Consider the following 27300-nt stretch of genomic DNA (forward strand, 5'->3'; position numbering starts at 1 on the left):
TCACATTGCTCCTGAATTCCCTCGCCTCAGTAGACTTTTCAACGGTGCAAACAGAGGGACAAAGACTTAATTTTAAAACATCAACACCAAGAAAAAGCCCATTTCATGTGTTCTGACGAACTACATCCTCTACTTAATTTTTTTCTTTCCCAAACACACAGTGAATTCTGAGCATTCAGCAACCCTAAGAGACACAAGCTAGATCATTTATTACATTAAGTATTCACTTCTGATCCAAATGGCCCAAGACAATTCCTACAGACTTTGAACATCTCTAAGCCAGCAATGAGGATGAAAATGAAAATGTTTGTTCAGCCTTAAAGCAATAAAAAAGGGGCTTCTCTTGTATCTCTTTACCTGTTCAATGCTAGGTTTCTCAAATGGGGGTTTCTTCTCCAAAGAGCCTTCAACCACAGGTTTTCCTCTTTGTAAAATAGACTTTCTCAAGAGCTGTAAGGAAATCATTTTAAAAAAATCAGTCAGTGTCATACACACACACACACACACACACACACACACACACACACACAGAGACACTATGGAGTCTCCAAGCTTACAATCTTGCTGGGAAAAAAAGGCCACATTAATCTAGAAAAATGGTACAGATGAACTGGTTTGCAAGACAGAAATAGAGACACAGATGTAGAGAACAAACTTATGGACACCAAGGGGGGAAAAGGAGGATGGAATAAATTGGGAGATTGGGATTAACATATATACACTAATATGTATAAAACAGATTACTAATGAGAACTTGCTATATAGCCCAGGGAACTCCACTTCACTGTACAGTAGAAACTAACACAACATTGTAAAACAACTATACCCCAATTAAAAAAAAAAAAAAGATTACAAACATTTTCTCCCATTCTGTTGTTTGCCTTTTAGCTTTATTTATGGTCTTTATAATTTTTTTTTATTTTAATTTACTTAATGTGTCAACTCTTCCTCTTTTTGTTTATCAGAATTTAGGTCTTAATGATATTTCTAAATAATATTAATAATGTTGTCTTGCTTAATACTAATAATATCATAAAAGTATTACAAAACATTAAAAAAAAAAAAAAAAAGAGGCCACATAATGGAGCTGGGCCAGGCCATACCATGCTGTCTTCCCACATACAAAAGGAAAAAAAAAAAAAAAAGTTTGGAAGAAGAGAAATTCCAAATAAGTTGCAAAGGCAGTAAGTGCAGTATAAAGCCCAGAGGATGAGAGCTCAGAAGTCTGCCTTACAGAGGGAAGATGTCACAGAAGAGGAAGGGTATAAACTGAGTCTGGAAGGGAGGACAAACATGAAACACAACAAGAGGATGGAAAAGCATTTGCAGGAAGGTGAGGTAGGAGGTCAGCCTTGGAGGGAGGTTAAGGGCTCAGTACAGTTGAGGCTACATCAGTTGGAGGTTAGAAGCCCCGTTTAAACTTTGATGTTATTTTTTTCCTAAGATATTTAGTCAACCAAGATGTGGATTAAAAGTAATAAGAGTAGGGCTTCCCTGGTGGCGCAGTGGTTGAGAGTCTGCCTGCCAATGCAGGGGACACGGGTTCGAGCCCTGGTCTGGGAAGATCCCACGTGCCGCGGAGCAGCTGGGCCCATGAGCCACAACTACTGAGCCTGCGCGTCTGGAGCCTGTGCTCCGCAACAAGAGAGGCCGCCGATAGCGAGAGGGCCACGCACCGCGATGAAGAGTGGTCCCCGCTTGCCACGACTAGAGAAAGCCCTCGCACAGAAACGAAGACCCAACACAGCCATAAATAAATAAATAAATACTTTAAAAAAAAAAAGTAATAAGAGTAAATTTAGTATTCTTTTTTGTTTGTTTGTTTTTGTCTTTTTGCTTTTTTTTTGGCGGTGCGTGTGGCATGCGGAATCTTAGTTCCCTGACCAGGGATTGAAACCGCGCCCACTGCAGTGGAATGAATTCCACTGGACCGCCAGGGAATTCATTTTAACATCTTATTTTGAGACATTTTAAGCTTAGGCTTTTCTCTAAAGTACACAGTGTCTCACACACACACACACACAGCCTTCGAAGGGAAGCTACCATATTCTATTTATCTTAATTACATGTTAGTAAATCCTGAGATCAACAAAATGGGTGACTACCAGGTAACCCAATTTGCCTTCACACCCATGACCAGAGCTGTGAGGAGCTAAACACTTTTCGTGTTCTGGGCAGCCGGAAGCACACGGCGGCGCACCACACACCTTTCCTGCTCACTCTCCCTTCCCCACTCTGTTCGTGGCTTCTGCTGACCCAGAGGCTGGTGGACACTGCGGTCTCTGCACACGCCCATCCAGGCCACTGCAGGTGTGCTCACGCTCTGGATGGCCTGATTTAAACCCCTGAAAGGCCGAGGTCCACTGCGTACGCAGGGGCTGTGTGTGACGGCTGTGTGTCGCACACATAATCCAGGGCCCAGGCTCTTCGGGAAGGAATTCTGTAGGGCTCTCAATTGGCAACTTTCACTGTTGAGGTCTTTTTTCATTTCCTCTCCATCCACAGAATGTGGGCCAAGTGTTCTGGCATCTCAACGCCCATAAAACAAAAACGTTGCTCTTAATCCCTGCCATTGGAATTTAAAGCCCTCAAAGAGCAAATATCACAGAGAAAAAAGAACGCGGAACCACTCATTAAGACCTAGTTTGAAAATAAATTTGATCTTGAAATTCTTTACCTTCAACCTTTGCTTGAACCTTCAGTAACCTTTACACATGGGCCAGTTATGATATACGACCATGCATTCATTCATTCATTCATTCATTCACTCATTTATTCACTACATATTTATTTATTACACATTTATTTACATCTTTCTCTCCTTTGTCCACCGATTGCCTTTTCAATGGAAACAAAACATGGCAAACTTTCTCCCAGGAGTTAGTGGAAATAGACGAACCCCCAAGGTTGAAGAACACCCTGTGTGCCCCCTGAGCCGGGTCTTATAAGGGCCTCATTTCCTTCTAGAGGTGCCATATAAATTACTCATATGTAGTATTTGCTGATCTTATCAATGTATCATGCCCATCTTTACAAAAATAAAGGTGCCATAATGATAAGTTATTGTATGTGTTCCTAAGGATATAAAAAGACTGATTACCAAATTTAGATACAAATAATTCTGGCTGCCTACTTTTTTGTCCAGTTAAAATAAGACCTTTTGGGAACTTGACCCACTGGCGGTTTCAGTTTGGAGGTGGACTGATGAACTGGGGAGATGTCGAATCTCCGCTTCTTCATCTACAAAAGGATGAAGCTGGGATAAATAGGTATATACGAAGACTTTAATAATAGCAGCAAGCATTTGCTTCCTGACTTTTGCCAGGCACTGTCTGTGGTTCTTTATCTGTATTACCTCATTAATCCTCCTAACAACCTCTTGAAGTAGGTACTATCATTGTCTATAGATAAGGAAATGCGACTTGCCTGAGGTCACATTCACTAAGTGATGAAGCCAGGATTGGAACCCAGCTAGCTGAGCTCCAGAACCACGCTGACAAGCCCTAGGATAAAATGAGCTTCAGGAAGCAGCTTTTCACCGAGTCCATTTTCAACCTCTAAGGCAGAAGCTTCCAAAATGCTACTAAAATGCACAATAACATTTTGATTTAATTTAATTATGGAGACATAAGAGACACAGGAACTGCTTTTCCAAAACTAAGAAACGGATGATTTATAACTTATTTGCCCGAAGAATGACTTTGGGGGAGAAGAGGGGAGAATGCTGAATATTTTGGATTTTGTTCTCAAGAGCAAATATATTTGCATGGCTAAAGATGAGAGAGGTAAGAAAGGGAGAGAGAAAACATACTTCAAAGCGGAGCAGTGTTTTCTGGCCTGTTGGTTGGTTATAAACAGAACCTAGAGGAGGCCAACAGGATGGAAACCTTCCCTTCCAGCAGGGCGGTGAGGAACCGCCCGCCAGGGAGCTGAGTTCCAAGACAAATAATAGCTGCAGTCATGCAGACGTTGTTTTCCTTCAACTAAGGCCTTTTTCCAAAGAAGCTCTAAACAGTATGAACCTGCCAGGGTTCAGTCCAGATGACTCAGGCCTCACGGTCATGTCAACAAGTTGTCACCTGGAGCAGCCTGGCGCCTGCTAATGGCTGTGGTCTCTCTCCCTTGCCTTTTCCTCCCTCCCCCTACACCCTGCCCCAACATTTACCATTTCAGTGTTAATAGCCCCACGTGACTCCAAAAGTTGAAAATATAATTCCCTCTCCCACTGCTGTCCCCCATTGACCCCAAAAACCCCAGTAGTACAATAAAAAACAAAAGTTAATTACAGGGGAAAAGGGAAAATTACATATTTCAAGTAAATTCAGACCCCTCCGCCCTCGCCAAAGTTCTAAGAATTGGGCATAAAATTTGCCCTGAGATTCCTAGCAGCCAAAGCAAAAGAGGAAACTCAAAGGAAAATGGATCTCTCCTCGTCATATAAAATGAAGCCCAGCCCTCATTAGGAGATGCAAACTTTTCCTGGCTGTAAGCCCCGAGGGGAAGGGGAGTGTTTTGGGTTTTGTTTTTGTTTTTCGAGATCCTTATAAGGGTTACACAATACAACATAATCAACAGTGCCCTCGGTAGCAGGTTCTGGGGCTTTTTAAATGATTCCTTCTGTCTGCCTCCCTTGTGAATCTATTTTTGGCAACCTCTCCATTTTCCCACCCCCGGTTTCCCTCCCCCATCTGTCAGTCCTGATTGCCATCACCAGCGTGGGGAGACCCGTATCAGTGGGAAACGAGGGGCTGGGACCCAATGGAGCTGAGGCAGAGCCATGAAGAGGCAGAGGCGGGGAGTGGCAGCAGGGCTAGGTGACTGGTGTCAACAGGCACAGAGAACAGCGGTAAGACGCCAAAGCAAATCTGGAAGTTCCTGATTCCTCCCGTTGAAGAGTCTAAGCCTTAGCAGCCTCCCTCCAGCCACTTCTCCCGCCTCCCTCTGCCGCCTGGGCCCCACCATGCTGGGCGTCACATCCAGCTCACTCGGTACATGGTCTACACGCCCCTGCCTGGAAGGCGCTTCCCCGGCCCTTTTCAGGGGTGGCTCTCATGCCCCCGCTGTGGTTTCTGCTCAACTGTCATCGCAGACAGGCCTTTCCTAACTGCTCTTCCTTAGTACCACGTCCCCGCAGCCCCCAGCATCCCTGCCATTCTGATGCCACCCACCCTGCTTTGTCTCTCTTCACAGCACTTATCACCACCTGCAAACATACTGTTGACTTGTTGATTGACTGCCTCTCTTACTGAAATGTAAACTCCATGAGGGCAAGGACTTTGTTTTGCCCACTGATCTATCCCTCATGCCTACACGAGCGCCATGCACAGAGCAGGTATGTGGTAAGTCCTTGTTGGATGGATGGATAGGCAATGGAAAGAAATCTATAAGCACACAAAGCTATTCAACTCTGCGTATAAGTAGGAAGGCTCTCGAGGAGAGTGATGTGCTCAAAGTAGGGTGGGTCATTTTAGAGAGTCCCTCACGGAGAAACACATGCTTCTGCAAACCCAAGGGCCAGACGTATCTAAGCTGAGAGCCTTCCCACGTGACCTGGCCCATGGATAATGAGCACGTTTGAACAGTGAGAGAAAGAAGAAAAGCCCTTCAAAATGTGGAAGTCTCACCTTGAATAGGTAGAAATAAACTTGTTTGGTATCTGCATCTTCTTCCTTGTGGACACAGGTAAAGAGATATTCCACATCCAACACGATTCCCAGGAGTCTGTTCATTTCTTCCTCTGACACATTCTCCAGGTGGGAAACGTGAGCGGCTTAAGATAAAGATCAAAGGAACACAGGTGAGAAGTAGATGGAAACCACGAACAGTCTCCATTTTAAAATGGAACATTCGGGAATTCTCTGGCGGTCCAGTGGTTAAGACTCCGTGCTTTCACTGCAGAGGACCCGAGTTTGATCCCTGGCTGGGGAACTAAGATCCCACAAGCCGAGTGGCGCAGCCAAAAAATAAAAATAAAATAAAAAATAAAATAAAAATGGGGCTTCCCTGGTGGCAAAGTGGTTAAGAATCTGCCTGCCAATGCAGGGGACATGGGTTCGAGCCTTGGTCCGGGAAGATCCCACATGCCGCGGAGCAACTAAGCCCGGGCGCCACAACTACTGAGCCTGCACTCTAGAGTCTGCAAGCCACAACTACTGAGGCTGCGTGCCACAACTACTGAAGCTCGCGCGCCTAGAGCCCGTGCTCCACAACAAGAGAAGCCACTGCAATGAGAAGCCCATGCACCGCAACAAAGAGTAGCCCCTGCTCGCCGCAACTAGAGAGAAAGCCTGCGTGCAGCAACTAAGAGCCAACACAGCCAAAAATAAATAAATTTTAAAAATAATAATAATAAAATAAAATAAAATGGAACATCCTCTCCCAGGAACCTTCTGGAATGTCAACCCATCAGACTGCACTGTCAATAGAGGAACTTTCTGAACCCCTATAAGACTGATATCTTCACACAAAATCGACTTATAACTGTAAGAGACCACCACCTTGTTAAGCACGGACCTCCAACTCCAACACTGAAAATGACCAGAGGCTAATGTACGGTTTTAAGATCTGGAACTTGTTGGCACCAAGTCTGGGGACGACGGTGTTAAATTCTTATATGTTTCCATATAAGCCGATTTTCATCGTGCCAAGAGGGTCCTGTGGTCCTACAGGCTGGATCCAGGATTTGAGGACTGCGGGTTCAGAAGGACCCCAAAACCAAGCTCCCTAAAGGTTTAGCTCTAAGTCCTGTGAACAGTTCTGGTGGCCAAGAATATCACATATCAGGAAAGACCAAAAAAGAGTGTCAGTAAAAACTGAATGAAGGCCCTTTTCCTCAGCCCTCCTGAGATGCAGTGAAACCTCACTGTCTCTGCAGCAAAGCCCCAAGGCCTGTCTGAGTTTGAGATTCAACGTCCTGCATGGTCACGCTCCAAACCCACCTTTCCTGCCTTTATTCTGTTGTCTCACTATCATTAAGTGGCATATCCATCACCCTCCTCCCCTCCCACACCCCTGTCCTCTCTTCTTCCCAAATCCAGCCCATTTTTCAAGATGAACATGTTTTATCTTCAAAATAATCCTATGAAGTAGGGATGAGTAGCCCCATTTTACGGTTGAGGAAACTGAGGCTCACAGAGACTGAATGCTGTTTCCTCCAATGTCAATTGGCCAACAAGGCAGAGCTGGGGTCTGAAAGCAAAGGATGTTTGACCCAAATTCTGAAGCACCCACACACATATTTTTTGGATGATTAGGTGATTCACTTCAAGCCCCTTTCACTTGAAAGGGGCTCTCTCTAGGTAAGCCATCCAATACCCAACCAGGAGCCCAGATGCACCTCTGGGTGGGACCGTGGCTCTCAGGTCTGTGTCCCCAGAACTTATTACTATGCTCACTGTGCTAATAGGCACTGCCCTTCAAGAGCGATCCTTTCAGGTATGTTGACTGAAAATGCTTGGACCTAGAAGTGCTTGAGATGACTTCTAAAGAAAGATTAAACTGTGGAGAAGGGTAGGCTTTTCCTTGCCTTTTTAAAGGGAGATGGAACTAAAGATTCTCGAGGAACAATCCAGGTGTCAAGCATGGGTCAGGCTACTCCAGAGACCAAACCATGAAGCCCAGTCCGAAGTCTGGGATAGAGAACGCAGCTGGTACCCCATCCAGATCCCCTTCCCTTACCGCCTCATCTCCTGGCCTCCAACTGCCAGCAGCTCTGTTCCCTCCTGTCACCATAATCTGCTCTGCCACCTGCACGCCCCTCAAGAGCAGCCTTCAAGTTAGCGTATAAAGACCCCAGTTGCCTCGCCCCTCGGGGGGAATAACTCTGAGCTAAGTGCTCCAGACCAGCTCTCACATCTTCCCCACAGAATTACCCACCTGTTGCCCACAGCGGGAACTGGCTTAATAATGCACCCATATCGGCCACCTTTTCCTCCTGGTCTCACTTTCCCACTCCCCTACCTCCATCCCAAATAAACTAGGACTTGCACTCAAATCCTTGTCTTTGACTCTGCTTCTGTGGGACCTCAAACGAAGATATCCGATCAAAAGCATTTTCAGAGAGTTAAGAGGATTACACACCAAGAGGGTGGGCCTTCCACGCATCCATGAGGAAGCCAGATTAAAGGGGTTCAAGTTAGAGGGGCAGAGGCCACCCACCTTTCATTCCTTTCTAATGCGGAAAAGCAATGGAAAGGCAGAGGGAAGGGCCCAAGTCACGGGCCGTTGGTGATGAGTGCAGGTGTGCACACACCTACATGTGCACGGGTGTGCACCTCTAGACAGCGTTTCTAACAGGGAAGAGGGGAGGAAGGAGATTTGGTGAGGTCTGCCTTAGGTACCATAGATACATCCACAGGTACATCTCAACTTGACAACGCCAACACTATATTACTACATTATGTACACACGAACGTCAGTATTCAAATCTATTACTTTCTACTTGGCTCTACAATATGTGGCTTTATCACTTTCTAATAGATGCCCTTTTAGGTAGAACATTGGCTGGGTCATCTTGTTTTCTCAGGAATGCAAAATTTTCTTTGAGGTTAGTCCGAAGCCTTTGGGAGACAGGCCTTATTCTGACAAGTAGGTCAACATTTCTATGTCACTTATTTACAGAAACAATTTTATTTAAGACTATTTTGGTCTTGTAATGTTTTAATCTCTTTCCAGTGATAAGTTATGAAAGCAATAAGTCTCCAATATAATATAAATGCCTTCAGATTCTCCAAACTATGAAACAGTCTAATTAAGGTGCTAACATATAGTGGCTTTAACTCGTAGAAGTATATGCCATGATTCATTTTTGAAACCAGTGGTTCACTTTCTTTAAGCCACGAACGCTTTGCCCAGATAAATCCTTAATCAGAATTTAGAAAGAGTTGCTCTTTCTAAACAGAGGTTGAAACAGAGGTTGGAAGCTCCAATTTTCAAAATGGGGTGGGAGTTGGGGGGGCCCAGCATCCCCTCCCCTTACTGGGGCTCTAAGCTGCATGGTTTGAAAACCACGATATTCTGAAGAGTAAACTAGATAAAACTTAAAATGCTTAAGACATGAGACCTGAGGAGGTCCATTTCCTTCTGATTCTGCGCATAAGGAAATCCATAATCTCTCCTCCAAGCTCTGTGTGTGACCACAAGTACAGAGGACTAGACCTGGAGATACGGGGAAATGGAAACAAAGCTGCAGGTTCCCAGAGGGGGGAAGGGAGAGGCTGTGCTGGAGAAATGGGGGTGTCCCTCACAGCCGAGAGGGTGGGAATCTTCCTCCAAGAATAAAGGAAGGGTGGGCCGGGGGTGAAGGGAGCTATACTGAGGCAGAAGGAAGACAGTGCATGAAAAGGGTTAAGCTTCCTAGAATGAATGATGGAGATGATGCGGGACGGGGGGAAGATCAGATGAAAACAGAGGGAGTGGACCATCTACCTGAGAAGGAAAAAAGCAGCTCTGGACAAGCTGCCACGAAACAGAAGCTTCCGTATGATGAGAAAGCCGGCACGGGCAGATACGACCCCACTGCATCAATGCTTAGTTGCCTGCACCTGCCCCGTTCTCAGACTCTCCAAGCATGGGCCCCTTTCACCAACACTCCTTTTCAGTCTCTGAGCATCTAGCACTCAGCTTTTCCCTCTCACCAAATCCACATCACCAGCTAACGTCTCCTCCAACCCAAATCATCCATCCCCACACCCTACCTCACCACCTCGCCATCCCAACAACCAGTGCACCACCATCCTGGCAAACTTGACTCCAGGATTAAAATCCTCATGGCCATCCTCAAAACAGCAACTCCCTCTTGCCAAGGAGCCCGGCACTCACTCCTTCACTGTCCTTCATCCCCCAACCAGTGCCACCACCAGACGCAGCTGAGCTTTCCCACCCCTACCTTTGTGATCACTGGGATCTCAAGCCCACGGCACAAAACAACCCCCAGACTGCTCTGCTGCCATGGGAGTCTCCCTAAAGCCCCACTGTCCTCATCAACCCCATCTCCACCAAATCCAGAGACGTCTCCTGACCCTTGGGGGCTGCTGAGCAAAATTAGATAGACCCCACAGTCAACACCACGTCATGCCAACACCCAGATACACTTCACTCTAACGGTAAAGCGAAACTACTTACTGAATTCGTATTTAACTAAAAAGAGCCACTTATTATTGAAAAAAAAAAAAAAAAACCTCTTAATGTTTTCCAAAGAAACCTTTTTGATGCAAATAAGCTCCCTTCGATGAACCAAAAGCATATTTTCTTGAAGAGATAGGCCTCTATTATTTACAAGCCTGGAGGCCTATATTAAAAAAAATAAAAATCTGTAAACTACAATGTACAGATCAATAGCAGTTAATCGGCCACAGAACTCGTAACACTGAGTCAATGCTATCTAAAGCTTCGATACATGTTCCCTAATGTATCTTCCCAATAAAGTTTGCATCCAAGTCCATCATATCAGCAGTGTGCTAGAATACCCCTTTCCCCACGCTTGCCAACAGTGAAGAATCATGCTCAGTCATTTAATCAGTCTTTTGAAAATTAATCAGGGTCCCCCACTGTTTTGATTTGCATTCGCTGGAACGCCCTTGGAGTTGTTTGTTTTTCATGTTACTGGCCATTTGTATTTGTTCTTTTGTGCACTACCTATTCATGCCCTCTGCCTGCTTTTTTAGGATGCGGGTCTTCTTCTAATTGCTTGAAAGAGCTTTCTTGTCTATCCTCCTGGATCTCATTGGGGTTTTTGTTTGTTAGGTTGTGGTTTGGTTATATAGGAATTTTACATTTTTCAGAAAGTCAAATCTATGTCTGGCATTTCTTTAAGGTCTTGCTTGCAAAGGCCTCTCCCATAGAACCAAAAGATGACAAAAATGTATTTTCTCCTAGCTCTTCCACAGGTTTGTTCTTAACATTTAAAACATTCCTCCACTGAAACATCAATATCATAAAAGACCAAAAAAAAAAGAAAAAAAAAAGGCAGAGGAACTGTTCCATGTCCGAGAAGACTAAAGAGGCCGGCTGTGATGTTGTGATTTATATAAAGAAACATATATTTGGTCTTTGTCCCCTTTCCTAGCACAGTGCTCCTAAAACTCTTGGAATTTCATAAGTAATTCCAAAACTCTTGGACTATCGTAAGTAATTCCAAAACTCTTGGAATTTCATAAGTAAAGGTGAAAGGACTGCCTGTTGTTATTCCTAACGTGTCCCTTTCGACCACACCTGAGCTTCTGTGAATGGGCTTCTGGAAAGCCCCTACTGATGGGGGCTGGTTGCCAGGGGAACCAAACCAGTGATAAGAAGGTTGGAACTCAGCCAGCCCCCTCCACCTCCCCAGGAGAGAAGGGGGTCTGGAGGCTGAGCAAATCACTAATCGATCACTATGCCTACGTTAACAAGACCTCCGTTAAAACCCCTAACTGAAGGGCATGTGAAGGTTCCAGTAGTTGAAGCCTGGAGGTGCTGGGAGGGCAGTTCGCTTGGACAGAGCAGAGGAGCTTTGGGCTCCTTCCACCCCACCCTGCTCTGTGCATCTCTTCCATCTGGCTGTTCCTGACTTGTATCCTTTTTATAAAAAGCCAGAAATCTAGTAAGTAAACTGTTTTCCTGAGAACTGGGAGCCACTCTAGAAAATCATCCAACTCGAGGAGGGGGCCGTAGGAACCTCCGATATACAGCCAATAGGTCAGAAGGACGGGTTAGGACCTGAACTTGGGATCGGCATCTGAGCCCTTCCCCTGTGGGGTCTGTGCTAACTACAGGCAGATAGTATCAGAATCCAGTTAAGTCGCAGTGTCTGCTGGAGAGCTGGAGAACCGCTCGGTGTGGAAAAACCTGCACATCTGGTGTCAGAAGCCTTCCGGAAGTGCTGGGTGTGAGAAGACTCACTGTTTTCCGTTCACATGACAACTAAATACATATGTAATTCTAGACTGGGTGCTTAATGGAGAGGAAAATACGCTCTAAAAGACATTTTGGGGTCAACTATAAAACTGGAATACAAGCAGTAGATTAAGTATTACATTAATGTTAATATTTACTGAAGTTGGTAACTAAACTGAGGTTATGTAAAAGAATATCTGGGAATTCCCTGGCGGTCCTGTGGTTGGGACTCAGCACTTTCACTGCTGTAGTCCAGGTTTGATCCCTGGCCGGGGAACTAAGATCTTGCACGTAGTGTGGTGTGGCCAAAAAAATTAAAAATTTAAAAAAAAAAAAAAAAAAACCTTAAATTTAGAAAATACATACTTATGTATTTAAGAGGAAAAAACCATGATGTAAATGCAACTTATTCTCATATGGTCCAGGAAAAAAGTATAATACACACAAATACACACACACACAGACTCGTATATATGATATCAGTCTGTGTGTGTATCTGTGTGTGTGTGCACATGCACGCACACGCAAACACACATACGAGAGCAAATGACAAAGCAAATAGGGCAAAATGTTACCAATAAGTAAAGTTGGGCAAGAGGTACATGGGATGCTCCTTGTTACTATTCTCATGACTTTTCTGTAAGTTTGAAATTATTTCCAAATAAATAGTTTTTTTAAAAAATCATTCTTCCATCTAGAATTTGATAATCAAATGTAAAAGGACCCTACTTTCATTTCAAATGGTCTTCCAAGAGCCTGGTACAAAGCATCCATATAATTACCCAAGAATGGCCAACCCTTGACTTGTGGGAGAAGCTCTCTTCTGCTCAGCGCTGTTGCCCACAGCGTCCAGGGCATGGGGGCGCCGGGGGATGCGGGGGCGGAGGGTGCGTCAGGGACTGGGAGGCGCCACCACCTTGCATCTCCCAGCAGGGTGGACCCTACCACCCTGCAGGGCTGAGTCAGACTTGCAGACACCCAGGGTGCCGGAGCGACCTGCCAAACCCTGCTGCCAGGAATCACAGGGCAGCTGTGGCCTTGCTGGGAACAGGAGATGCACTGTCACTGCAGGCTGTGACCTTCACTCACTCCGCTCTGGCCCCGTAGATCTGTCCTGCACGTCTCCTGCGGACAGCCCGCCAGCCGTCACACGCCCTGCGGCGGGAACCGGCGGCTGCTGGGCAGGCTGCTACCACAGCTCCGCTCCCCTGGACCGGCAAGAAAGCAAACGGCACAGCACCTGTAGGGTCTGTGAGCTGTTCCAATACGGTTTTTGTTCATGGGGATTTGAGGTCAAGGCTAGAAGAGGTCAAATGAAGTCTTTCGATGAAAGCTTCTGAATTGACTATGTGCAAAAGGCTTATAATTTAACAGTAGTTTCCTAAAATGGAAAAGAATCTGGAAAAGAATAGATAGATAGATAAACTGAATCACTTTGCTGTACACCTGAAACTAACTCGACATTGTAAATCATCCATACATCAATAAAAAATAAGTTTTTTAAAAGGAATTTTTTTTTTAATTAAATAAAAGTGGTTTCATCTTCAGTAATCTCAGATCTGGAATGGAGAAAAAGGGTAGTTTAAGAGTAAGAGCCTTGGGCTTCCCTGGTGGTGCAGTGGTTGAGAATCTGCCTGCCAATGCAGGGGACACGGGTTCGAGCCCTGGTCTGGGAAGATCCCACGTGCCGCGGAGCAACTAGGCCCGTGAGCCGCAACTACTGAGCCTGCGCGTCTGGAGCCTGTGCTCCGCAACAAGAGAGGCCGCAATAGTGAGAGGCCCACGCACCGCGATGAAGAGTGGCCCCCGCTCGCCGCAACTAGAGAAAGCCCTCGCACAGAAACGAAGACCCAACGCAGCCATAAATTAATTAATTAATTAATTAAAAAACAAAAAAAAAAGAGTAAGAACCTTAAGAGAGTTCAGTCCAACAGAAATATAATATGAGCCACATACATACTTTTAAATACTCTAGTAACCACTTTATTTTTTCTTATAATAGATGGTCAAGAAACACTTATTTTATCTTTTTTAATTTCTTTTGGCCGCTCCACGCCGCTTATGGGATTTTTGTTCCCCGACTAGGGATTGAACCCGGGTCCCCGGCAGTGGACGCACGGAGTCCTAACCACTGGACAGCCTGGGAAGTCCCTAGTAACCACTTTAAAAAAGATAAAAAGAAATAGGTGAAATTCGTTTTAATATATTTTATCTAACCTAATATATACTAAATTATTTCAACATGTACTCAATCTTAAAAATATTTTACATTCTTTCCTCACACTAAGTCTTCAAAATTGGTGTGCATTTTCCAAGGGCAGCACATTTCAACTCGAGCAGCCACAGGTGGCTACTATGTTGCACAGGACAGGTACCGATCATAAACCGTGAAACCTCCTCCGCAAATAAATGCAACCAGCCGTCTCTTTAGTATTACTGAATGTAATGGATATCTACTAATGAAGAAACAATCCAATTACGCCCAAGGAACTAAATGTATTAGGAACTAGAGAAAAAGTCAGTCCTTCATCTCCAGTATAGAAAACCAACAAGGGTATAGAGAACTATAGTTATACAAGCAGGAACACTGCAGTGCAGCTCCAGGAAGTCCTTTATAGTCTGTACCAAGGGCTGGGGTAGTCAGGCCTTGGAGGTGAGTAGGGTTCCCCCAGCAGAGAAAGAAGGAGAGGCATGGCAGGTGCTGTGCACCTCCACATCCAAGGCAGAGGTGGGAGAAAGTGTGAAGACCCTTCAGAGAAGGTGGAACAGCCTGGGGACCAAAATGCAACCCAGGCGGAGGAAAGGCCTGACCCACCTCGCACGCTCAGCTGAAGTGGGCCTTCATCCTGAGAATGAGAGGCCGCCCAGTGGGCTGAAGCAGGAGAATGTGACCACATTAGGTCGCTAGTGCTTTCTTGGGAAGCCAGGTGCGCAAGCATGGAGATGGGGCCTCCAGGTGCTGCTGCAGATGCGACCACAGAAGGCAGAGAAGCAGCCTGAATCCAGGCAGAGCTGGCAGGAGGTGCACTCAGACAACATCCACAGGACTTTGTGACCCAAGGAGCACAGGGAAAAGTAATAACCTACATCAGGTGAGCACGAAAAATGCTACCAGGTTTTATCCCCTAACTGCGGCTGTACCAGACTCACAGCTCCTGACAACTCTGAAGCCCATGTAGAAAAACAGAGGACCCCCAGCCAAGAGGAATATGCAGACCTGACCCAGGTGGCTGTGTCCGTGTGCTGGCCAGGCCCCATACTTCTGTCACTTGGCATCTGCCCGGGACATGTGTAAATGGGGACCAGGTGTGACTAAGTGGTGAAGGGGTTTGCAAATGCGGCAAAGCCAGAGAAGAGGTGTTGGATCAATAGTCCATGAGAAAATTACTGGTAAGATACTTCATACTGTTCAAGAAATAAGCTCTGGTGTAATTGTTAATGCTGGTCTTTACTTTCCTTGGAAAGTTTCTACCGTAAATAAGCAGGTAGGCAGAGGTAACCATAGGAATATATACCAATTTCCACTTCTGTGATGTTTAAATATATGTGTGTGTATCAGAAAAAAACTGATGACATTAAATAACAGTCAGAAACTGGGACTTCCCTGGTGGCGCAGTGGTTAAGAATCTGCCTGGCAATGCAGGGGACACTGGTTTGAACCCTGGTCCGGGAAGATCCCACATGCCACGGAGCAGCTAAGCCCATGCGCCACAACTACTGAGCCGGCGCTCTAGAGCCCGCGAGCCACAACTACTGAGCCCACGTGCTGCAACTACTGAAACCCATGCGCCTAGAGCCCGTGCTCCGCAACAAGAGAAGCCACTGCAAAGCGAAGCCCGCGCACCGCAACGAAGAGTAGCCACTGCTCGCTGCAACTAGAGAAAGCCTGCACGCAGCAACGAAGACCCAATGCAGCCAAAAATTTTAAAAAATCAAATTTAAAAAAAAAAGGAAAAAAAAATCAGAAACCTTCATAAAACTGCAAAGAATGATCGATAGTCAAATTTAATAATCAGTATGTTCAGGCACAGTTCAGAACAATGGACTCCAAAATGACAACAAAAATTCCAATTGTGTTTTGATCACAATGGTGTTTCCTACTGTCCTGGTCATAAAAGGAGGTTGCTATTTAAACAAGCAGTCCCAAAATAAGAAATTTTGATTAATACTAAAGTAAGGAGACGTGTTTGGGCCAACTGAAGTACTTTGTTAGTATCCTTCGCCAAAATTTTATAAACTGAATGTACTTATACCAATCCCAAATATCAAATAATTTCAGAGAATGGAGTAGAATGTTCTAGGCCAGCACTATCCAGTAGAAATATAATGCAAGCCACACATGTAATTTTAAGTTTTCCAGTAGCAACACTGAAAAAAGAAACAGGTGAAATTAATTTGAATAATACATTTTATTAACCCAAAATATCCAAAATATTATCACTTCAACATGTAATCAAAATTAATGAGATATCTCACTTTTTTTTTCATACTAAGCTTTCAAAATCTGGCCTGTGTTTCACACCTAGAGCTCATCTCAATCTAGAGCAGCTACAATTCAAGGCCTCATTAGGCAAATGTAGCAAGTGGCTATAGTATTAGACAGCTGTAGGTCTAGACTAACAACTGCATTCTGTGGATGAAGATACTGAACAGCAAAGCGGTTAGGGGACTGGTAAACTGCCAAGCCAGGCGTAGAACTGTGAGTTTCTAACTCCTGACGGAATGTTCTTTCTATTTAATCAGCCCATCAGCCCTGCGGTAGCCCTGCGTTTGACACCCAGGAGACACAGAAGAGTATCAAATTAAGGCAGGCCAAGGACGCCTGGGATGCAAGTCACTATCAGGAGACCGCATGAAACCAGAGCTCACTGTCAAAAGACCGTGTACGGCTGAGCCAAAGGACACCCAGCAGCAAATCAACAGACCAGACACCACCATCTCAATCAATACGCCTGAGTGTTTTGTTTTGACAAGTCCAAGAACACTACATATACTGTAGGATCTAAATTCATCATACTCAGAATAGTAACTGTGAAAATCGCACAGTGCACACAAATTGAAATGTTGTTGAGAATTCAAGCTTGCATGACACTGGACAGAATTCCCTAGACCCCGACCTCTACTTTGTTGGTAATATTTAAGAAGTCATGTGCAGGAATAAGAAAAGATGCCTGGCCAAAAAAAAAAAAAAAAAAAAAAGTGGGGAGGGAAATTGTCAAATGCTAATCATTGTTAAAGCTGGCTGATGGAGACAAGGCTGTTTATTAAATGATTCTTCCTACCTTGATGCATATGTGGAAGTTTTCACAATAAAAAGTTTTTAAAGGGAATTCCCTGGCAGTCCAGTGGTTAGGACTCCAGGCTCCCACTGCTGGGGGCCCGGGTTGAATCTCTGGTCAGGGAACTAAGATCCCGCAAGCCTTGCGGCCCGCCCAAAAAAAAAAAAGGGTCTTTAAAAAAACGCGGGTGGGGAGGAGGCATAAGCCTCCTTCTAGAAGAGGAAAAAGTTTTCTTGAGCCCCGGCATTAAGACCAATAAATAATCTATGGCATTCGGGCAATAATTCCAAGAGCACTTGAAAATATGCAGACATCCCAATTCTAAGAAAGCAAACCAAATAGAGAGGAGAAAGGAACCGACAGGGGGAAAATATTTTTAAAACGCCTACAACCCCAATACCCTGAGAAAATCATTGTCAGCAATGCAACACATATCCTTCCAGATCACCTCCTGTTCGTATGTATTAAAATATTATCTAACCTAAAGAAATGAGATTATCTTCATGGTGCTGTTCTCAAGTCAGCAGCCCTGCATTTGGGAATGACCACCTTCTGGGTAGTTCTCACAGGGTGACACTCAGGGCTTGGCGAGTGACAGATACCACACTAACTAATCAGCCCCTCCTCTGAGGATTTAAATCCTGAACCAATACTCCCAGGGACAGAGGTTAATGGACCTGAATCATACAGGGTCCTGGACAGAAGGCCCATGAATTCCTGCAGCTGGGATCCCAGGACCTGACTGATACCGGGTTTCCCTCTGTTTCCAGCTTGTGGAAGCGACCAGTACTCTTCTTATGAACACGGTTTTCTCATTCAAACTGGACAGAGTTCCCATCTGTTGTTTTTAGTAAAGAACCCTAATGAGAGTAATAAGAACACATTTATCTTCCAGGTATTGTGCTAAAATTCTGATAGGCATTCATTCACTTAATCCTCACAACGCTCCCAAGAGGTAAATACTAGTATTAACTCCATTTCAGAACTGAAAAACTGGAGGGCCAGGCTGATTACATAATATGCCGCAACTCACAGCTACTGGCTGTTGAGCAAGGATTTGAACTTGCGCTGGTGGATCTTGTCATTTAGTCCTCCAATTTGGCTGCTTTCTGATCTGCTTTTTTCATTAATAATACATTAAGAATATCTTTCCATGATGCAAAACACATCTTTTGTTAATAACCATATTGAATTTCATAATATATATTTTCATAATTCAACCAAGGATCTCCTCCATTGGGATATTTAGATTGTTTCTAGTTTTTTTAATATCATGAATATGGCTATAATAGCTGTCCTTTTAATCTGAAGGCACATCTTAATTTATATTTAGGTTAACTTTCTGGCATGGATTTGTCAGGTCAAAGGATATGTACCCTTTTTTTCCATTCTCGATTATGTATTGTCAAATAAGGGTACTTGTTTTCAAAGCTTGTTAAGAAATATAAAAGGGAACAAAGTTGGCTTTTCTTTGAGAAAGGCTGTTTCTGCCTTTGGGCATTCCTGTGTGTTGACCTGCTCAGAAAGGAGACAATCTGTGCAGCTAACAAAGAAAAAGGACTCTGTTTTTAAATGTTAATTGGCGTAGGATAATAGGATTTCCCAATCAATACCAAATACAGTTCAAGTCCAGTGTTTAAGGAGTTCTCTACTGCGTCATATTTCCTGAGGCAATTCTAAAGGGATTCATTACTCACGGATCGATTTTGCGGAAAAGGTGAGTTAAAAGCAAAGATATTCCTGTGACTTCTGGCATCTGTCCTTTGCACTGGTTGCTTCAAAAATCAGAACTTACATTATTTGAGACACCAGTTAAATCAACACATAGATGTGATTATCAATGCTTTTATTTCTCTTGTGAGATTGATGTTCTCTATTTCCTTTTCTCAGAAGGTCACTCCAGTGCAGTAACTTCCTGAGGAGATCACGCTAGTATCTACTTTTTTGCTCTATAGGGACTGAAATCCTCTCCAGCTGAGGACAAAATAACACTTCAGACTAGACCTAACTCCAGGCTAACGAAGGCTGATGCTCTACCGTCTGATATCAGCAGGAAGCTTGAGGGAAAGATGATGGCTAAAAGGAGCCACCCATACCATATGACCCTGCAATCCCACTCCTGGGCATATATCCAGAGAAAAACATGATCCAAAAGGATGCATGCACCCCAGTGTTCACAGCAGCACTATTCACAACAGCCAAGACATGGAAACAACCTGAATGTCCATTGACAGATGAATAGATAAAGAAGATGTGGCACGTGTATACAATGGAATATTACTCAGCCATAAAAAAAGAATGAAATAATGCCATTTGTAGCAACATGGATGGACCCAGACATTGTCATACTGACTGAAGTAAATCAGACAAAGACAAATATCATACGATATCGCTTATAGGCAGAATCTTAAAAAAATGATACAAATGAACTTATTTACAAAACCGAAACAGACTCACAGATGTAGAGAATGAACTTATGGTTATCAGAGGGGAAGGATGTGGGAGAGGGATAGTTAGGGAGTTTGGGATTGACATGTACCCACGTTATATTTAAAATGGATAACCAACAAGGATCTACTGTATAGCACAGGGAACTCTGCTCAATATTATGTAGCAACCTAAATGGGAAAAGAATTTGAAAAAGAATAGATATATGTATAACTGAATCACTTTGCTGTACACCTGAAACTAACATGACATTGTTAATCAACTATACTCCAATATAAAATAAAAAGTCTAAATAAATAGAGACTTCCCTGGTGGTCCAGCAGTTGAGAATCCACCTTCTAATGCAGGGGACGCAGGTTCAATTCCTGGTCGGGGAACTAAGATCCCACATGCCACGGGGCAACTAAGCCAGAGCACTGCAACTACAGAGCCCAGGCACTCTGGAGCCCGTGCGCCACACCTAGAGAGAAGCCTGCGTGCCACAATGAAAGATCCTGAGTGCTGCAACTAAGACCCGACACAGCCAAAAATAAATAAATAAAGTTTAAATAAAAAAATAAATAAACAAATGGAGCCACCCCCTTATAAAGGGTCAGATGGAAAAGGCCAAAGTACATTAGTGAGAATGTCTGGCGCTGCGTCCTTGCAACACTGGACAGTAAACTGGACACAGAGACGTTCTTTGGGAGACCGGATAGCTGAAGGCAGAAAAGTAAGTAAAATAAGTACAAGAGTCCCAGATCCCTTGGGAACTGGAATTTTAATATCTCGGGAAAACGAATTACTCAGTAACTCTTACCCACTCAAACAAAATACAAATTAAAAAGAAAACCTGTATCCTAAAACTAGGATCAGGACACAGAACATATTAGCACAGGCCTGTTGACTGATTCTGGCAGAGTCTATCTGGCCAGGCTGACAATGATTATCTTGCAGGGACAGATAAGAAAGTTGAAAGGGAAAACACAAGTAAATATTTACCAAGCACAACCCCAAGGAAGAAAAGAGCTAGCAGACACAGGAAACTAAAGAATATGAAGATAAAATGAAGCATTCCCAGAAAGTTCAGGGAATCAGAAAATAATAAGAAAAATGAGAATCAGAATCAGGAGATGTTACGTGTTAATCTAAGTAGCTTGGCTGCCACGTTTCATCTTATTTGGCAATCCCCTTCTCCCTCACTCCCCCGCCAACTCCGTCCCAGTCAACCAGCTCTTAGGAAAAACCGGGAAGAGACAGATGAGGAATCCATGCAAACAGTGCAGGATTTGTCTCCCACGTGAAGCCTCCCCAGCAGATTCACGAAGCTAAAGAGTCTCTTTTGTTGCCTCATATGGAGGTGAGGTGTGCAAGTCTGCTTAACCCACGAATTCAGTAATTTAGAACTTGCAGGCAACAATGACGTCGTTGGTCTCCTTGAAGATTTAGGAACTCACCGAGGGCATGGCTACAGCTCCGGCAGGATTCCGTCAGACTGACAATTATTTGCTGCAGGTCGGCTCTGGGGGGAGTGGGAGAAGGGTTGGGGTTTTTCCAGCCATTACATTTACAAGATTCCTCAGCCTAAAAAAAAAAATGAATAGAGAAACAACGTTATGTAACAGGCAGCAATGGACTGAATGTATTACACGCGAATAATACACTCTAGTCGCGTGACAGCTACACTCCCCGCTCCAGACTTAATAGTATTCTCTATATTCACAAGAAACGAATACAGAAAGAAAGCAAAGAAGGTGTGTGACGTGGGCCTTTGGGTTTTTTGTTCTGTTTTTGGTTTGCGTTTCTTTTCTGCTGGCTGGAATCCAAGTACTGCCTCAGAAAAAGGACTGTCCCATCCACTTCGGTAACACCGCCCCAAGCGAGCCTCCATGGAGGGTCAATTCCAAGGGAGTCCATCCATGAAGCTTCCCAAAGGGATGAGCCAGACTCCTGAGGTCCCTGCAACACAGCTGGGGCTCCAGCTGCAACTCTGCCCCACGGGACTGAAGAAGTCAGCAATCTTGGGGACATGAGGAGGGACACTGCAGTTGAAGCCACACATGCAGGCTCTTCCAGGTCCTTTGGGGGGTCCCAGCTGTAGAATTGGACAGGGCTCGCCACGTCATCTGGGATTTCTACCTCTGTGTATTTCCCAGGCCTCCTGTACTAGAATACTATCATTTTAGCAATGCTTGATAGAAATCTTCCTTAACCTCTTCCACTTACTTCACACCTCCCCACCTTCTTAGAGAACAGCGAACATGATTGAGCATTTCAGTGATGACTTGGGTTGTGAAGCAGAGGACAAGGATGGAAAGATATCGATTATTCCCAATTACTCTACCAAGCTACCATGCTGGGTATTCAGGGGTCGTAAGCTGTGGAAGGCAATGTGGAAGGCTTGCACTGAATGACTCAAGCCACTTAGAGTTCTGCCCACTTCTGGTGTATCCTTCACCACTCCATCCCTCTCTTATTTACTGCTCCAAATCTGCTGTGGCTGGGAAACCAAAAAATATGAATTGTTAGAACAACATGAGACACAGGCAGATTCATTCTGGGCCTTCTACGTGCTCTGTCCAATACGGGAGTCACAAGCCACGTGTGGCTATTGCGCACGTGAAATGTGGCTTGTGCACGCTGAAATGCATTGGAGGCGTAAAATACACAGAGTTAGAAGACGGGCGCGAGGTAAAAAAAGTCTCAGTAATTTTCATATTCATTACATGTTGAGATGTCAATATTTTAGATACATGGAGTTAAATAAGAGATATTAAAATTCATTTGACCTGCTTCTTTTTACTTTTCTTAATGTGGCCACCAGAACATTTAGAATTACACATGTGGCTCACATTACACTTCCACTGGACAGCACTGGCCTTGAAACAAATCGCAGTAGATTTCTGTGCTTGGGCTTCGTGTTAGATCTTTTTGTTCCCTCAGATGTCTCTCCTCCCTGCTTTGGATCCCGCCCCCCACCCCACCCTCCATCCCCTCGTGTACCAGATGGCTGAAGTTAACAGGAGTCTGATTTGTAGAAAATTCCAGAATGGCTGCTGCCTTGACCTCACACAGAAAACTCTCCAAGAGAGGAACAGTTTCTGAAGTATAGGCGTGTATAGGAGAGTAAGAAAAGAAAGAATAAATAATTGGCAAGGCAGGAAGGGTCAAGGTGGAAGAAGAAAAATCTGCTTTGGATGGTAAGTCCTCTCCAGGGGGCCCCGTGAACCTGGCAAGCCCAACCCGACGGCGCCTCACATTTCATCACAGCGCGGATGGGGAAGGATGGGCCCGAGGAAGGGCCTTACACCAGTAACCCCAACAGAGCAGCCCCCCGCGAGTAGCCCCCGTCACCCTCCTCTGTTTGGCCAGGCACCAGGCAGGACCTACCGTTACTCCCACTGCTCTGCTACTAAGCTGAGCCGGGCCCTGAAATTCTCTGCCCTGAGCCATCTGCCTCCTTAGAGACTTGGAAAGGTCTCCGAGGCCATGTTCTTGAGGGGGACACTCATGAGAACCTGCTCTCCGGAAAGCAGCCCGACAGTCTCTGGAGGGGTGGAGGAGACCACCCCCCACCCCATGTGGACCCCTCCTCTTCTAATCGTGGGAGAGCTACTTGAAGGGGCTCCCACAGCCCCCGGCTTCTCTGAGCGCTTGGTCTGATCCTGCTGCCCTTTCCGAAATGGCCTTTGGTTGGAAAAAGAAAAGTGATGACAAAACAAGTTAATTAAGGAGAGCAGGACAAACCTAAGAAGAGAAAACAGTGATAGCCAGAAACGCTGAGTTCAGAGAACTACATTCTAAGCCAGACAAAGACTACTATGCATACCGAGTCACTCACTACCACAGTACGTGCTGAGGGCCTACTATGGGCCGGGTACTTTTCCTGGGTGTGGAAGGGAATGAAGAAAGATCCCGCCTGTCCTCAGGCAACACCAATAAGCACATCTTACAGTATGTCAGAGAGTGACGGTGCTCGGAAAGAAAGATGGAGCGATGGATACAGGGGGGATCTGGGAACAGTGAGATCGAATGTGCAATTTTAACCAGGCCTTTTAGAGAAGGTGGCATTCAACCAAAGGCTTGACCATTAGGGACCTGGCGGAAGAGCATCCCAGGCAGAGGAAACAGCCAGCGCAAAGACGAGCATGCCTGGTCTGCTCAACACAAAGGCCAGCACGGCTAGAGCACAGCAAGTAAAGGAAAGAGCCGCAGACAGCGAGGTAAGGTGGACGTGGCGGGGAATCCTATGAGGCCTCCCGGGCGATGATAAAGACTTTAGCCTGGTTACTTGATCTCCTCCCTTCCTCTCAAACAGGATCCTCCAGGCTTGAAGCAGGGACCGGAACAGAGCGCAAAGACATGAGGCAGGGTGTCTCCAAACTCATTTCTTTCTCTTTCACTTTTTCCTTTAGTCATGAGGGTCAACCATCCCCACTTGCTTTTTTCTTCTTCTTTAATGGCAATCACTAAGGCAAAAAAAAAAAAAAAAAAAACCATCCATTTTCCTGTCCCTAAATTACACGAGCAAATCATCCTATTTCCTTCTTCTGTGAACTTTCAGTCCAGGACCAATGATGCATTCTATCACACGGAGAAACACCATAATTCCTAATACAATCCAGAACTTAATAAATCTGTGCTATCTGGACAGAAAGGAACGCCAACACCTTCACCGAGGCCCACAGAGGGAACACGGGATTGTCATAAATGTGCCGAGCTGCCTGGTCAAGGGTTTCCTAACTTAGTAAGGCCGAGGATTTATGTCAGGGTTTGGGGTCAATTGGATAAGGACTAAAGTTCAGAACGCTGAGGAATCATGTGACTTGCGAGTCTGTCCTCAGCAACCCCTTTGGCTTTTGACAAACATGATGGATTTTGCATCTTGGCAGGTTAGCAAACACAGCTTAAGTCTCCTTCTTTGGCAGGCTGGCTCGGGGCAGGAAGTAAAGCTGGCAGGAACTCTGTATAGACCAGAATTAAACAAACCCACCAGAGCCAGCATCTGTCACTCCAGATCCTCAGAGAGACGGTGACCTAGTTAAGCATGAAGTTCCTCATTACAGGAAGCTGAGAAGCCAGCGTGCTCTGAATCAATCCCATACACTCCACATCTACGAGAAGAGCCATCAGCCTGGACAAAACAGGCTGGACGAAAAGGTCTGAGTCCACAGGTAAGAAACCCCTCAGTATGTGCTTGGGTCTGATGGGACCTCCCCACTGCTGTTCACACAGTGTGCGGACTGGATTAGCTCAGAAGACACTGCTAATGGGGTGGGTTCTCTCTGCATTTGCAGGGTGGTGGGAAGAATGCACAGGGAGGAGAAGGAAAAGAGTAGATAAGGGACTTCCCTGGTGGCGCAGTGGTTAAGAATCCGCCTGCCAGCGCAGGGGACGTGGCTTCGAGCCCTGGTCCGAGAAGATCCCACAGGCCGCGGAGCAACTAAGCCCGTGCGCCACAACTGCTGAGCCTGCGCTCTAGAGCCAATGAGCCACAACTACTGAGCCCACGAGCCGCAACTACGGAAGCCTGTGCACCTAGAGCCTGTGCTCCGCAACAAGAGAAACCACCGCAATGAGAAGCCCACGCACCACAACTAGAGAAAGCCCGCGTGCAGCAACAAAGACCCAACGCAGCCAAAAATAAATAAATAAATAAAATAAAATAAATAAAGAGTAGATAAAACACGAGCCTTTCCTGCTTTCTTTCCTGCGCCATCTATCCATTCTTCAAACCCTGAGTGCCCACTGCACGACACTCACAGGCCTGGATACTGAGACGCAAGAAATCCCTGCAGAGCACGGGCTCTAGGCACACGGGCTTCAGCAGTTGTGGCACATGGGCTCAGTAGTTGTGGCTCACGGGCTTAGTTGCTCCACAGCATGTGGGATCTTCCTGGACCAGGGCTCGAACCCGTGTCTCCTGCATTGGCAGGCGGATTCTTTTTTTTTTTTTTAGAAGGAAACAATGTAAATATTTTAATAAAAACAATTCCACAGCATTTATTGTCATCTGGTAATAACATAAAGGTGAGCAAAACAATATGAATAAATGCTTTAGAACTACACTTCTAACAAAGGACACCTAAAAAAACTGTATTGCCTTCTCAACAACTTCTCACTTCATTGATCATTTCTAGCTGGAGATACTTTGGAGCAGAGTAATGTTAGCATGATCCGACCCAGTTGTTTTCTTGACTTTGTTTTAGAATGAATCTCTTCTGCATCATCTAATACGAGGTTCATATACTCATCAATACCAATGATACAGCCCTCTATCCACATATTCACTTGCTCGTAAAGCCACACCTGAATCCGAGATCTATTTTGCAAGTATCTGAAGATGAGGCTGATGGGCTGCACCATCACCTTCTGCACCTTCTGGCCCTGGCCCCGGTACACCATGGTGGAAGCTCACAAAGACCACACTATCCCTCACACTGCCTCAAAAAAAAATGGCAGGCGGATTCTTAACCACTGCGCCACCAGGGAAGTCCGCTCTTGCTTTTTTTACGTCATAATATTTACCTTAAAAATTCAACCTAAATTACAAACAAAAGGTTGAACCATTGGCCTAAAATAGATAAGACTTTGGGATTGAATCAGATAGGTAATGCATACCTATTCCTCCTGAAGCTCTGCTTAGCAACTAGATTCCTGGAAATTTTCCCAGATAACCTGGGAGAATGAGACTGGATGTTCCTGCAGCAAAGCCCTAGGACTAGGATGTTCTTTCATGATATACTGCTTCCTCAGACTCTGGAGGAGCCAAGGGGGCAGGGATGGAGAAAAGGGGCAGAGGAAAAGGGAGCCGGGAAGGTTGAGGCAATCCTCCATCACAAGAGGCTGGCAGGAGACTGGGGAAGGGGTCCTTTCTGAGCCCTCCTGCAAGGACTTGTCCCCTTCCTCCGCAGCCCTTCAGCACCCTGCCCTCGACCAACCCACAGCAACGATAGGGGAAGGAAGGGAGGCAAACTCACGGTCAGCAAAATGTTTCATCTTAGGTTGAAGCTGGTAGAAAGGCTGCAGGTGACAGTACACAGTATCAAAGCCGTGGTCAGAAGGGTAGGCCTCACAGTGATATAAATGTGGTTTCAAATCTTAGCTCCAACATTTACTAACTGTATGAACCCGGGGTAAACCCCTTAACCTCCCTAAGCTTCCCAAGCTATAAAATGAGTATAAAATACCTATCTCACAAGACTGGGGGTGGGGGGGGGCATTAAGTAATGAATGTGGGTAGGCGCTAGAGTGAACACAAGTGGTAATAAAGATGATGGTAATACGCTAGGAGTGCCCTGTTAGGTGAAGGATGAGCTGGAACAAGAGCTCTGTAAGTCATGATGAACTACAACAGTTAATACTTTAAAGCAAGGACCTGAAGAGGATGCAGCCAATGAAAGTAGCTTCAGGATACTGGCCCCAATCACTAGAGAATCACAGCTCTTACTGAACAGAAGATTGGACAGCTTACAAATTAAAAGTTATGCCCCTCATACATATGATCCAGCAACCCCACTCCTGGGCATTATCCAGACAAAATTCTTAATTTGAAAAGATATATGCATCCCTATGTTCACAGCAGCACTATTCACAATAGCCAAGACATGGAAGCAACCTAAATGTCCATCGATAGATGAATGGATAAAGGAAATGTGGTATATATATATATATATATATATATATATATATATACACACACACACACAATGGAATATTACTC

General features: G+C 45.0%; 1 protein-coding gene across 1 annotated transcript in view; it reads right to left on the bottom strand.

Annotated features, from left to right (window-relative positions):
• The window catches only part of KAT2B (lysine acetyltransferase 2B), a 103996-nt gene that overhangs the window by 48525 nt on the left and 28171 nt on the right, over positions 1-27300 (bottom strand). Inside the window, exons 2-4 of the mRNA XM_068545854.1 lie at positions 21035-21161; positions 5625-5770; positions 358-450 (exon numbers count right to left, since the gene is read on the bottom strand). Of these exons, the coding sequence (XP_068401955.1) occupies positions 358-450; positions 5625-5770; positions 21035-21161 (366 nt within the window). The remainder of the gene's footprint in view (positions 1-357; positions 451-5624; positions 5771-21034; positions 21162-27300) is intronic.

Source organism: Eschrichtius robustus, chromosome 6, assembly GCF_028021215.1.
Source record: "Eschrichtius robustus isolate mEscRob2 chromosome 6, mEscRob2.pri, whole genome shotgun sequence".
NCBI classification, from domain to species: domain Eukaryota; kingdom Metazoa; phylum Chordata; class Mammalia; order Artiodactyla; family Eschrichtiidae; genus Eschrichtius; species Eschrichtius robustus.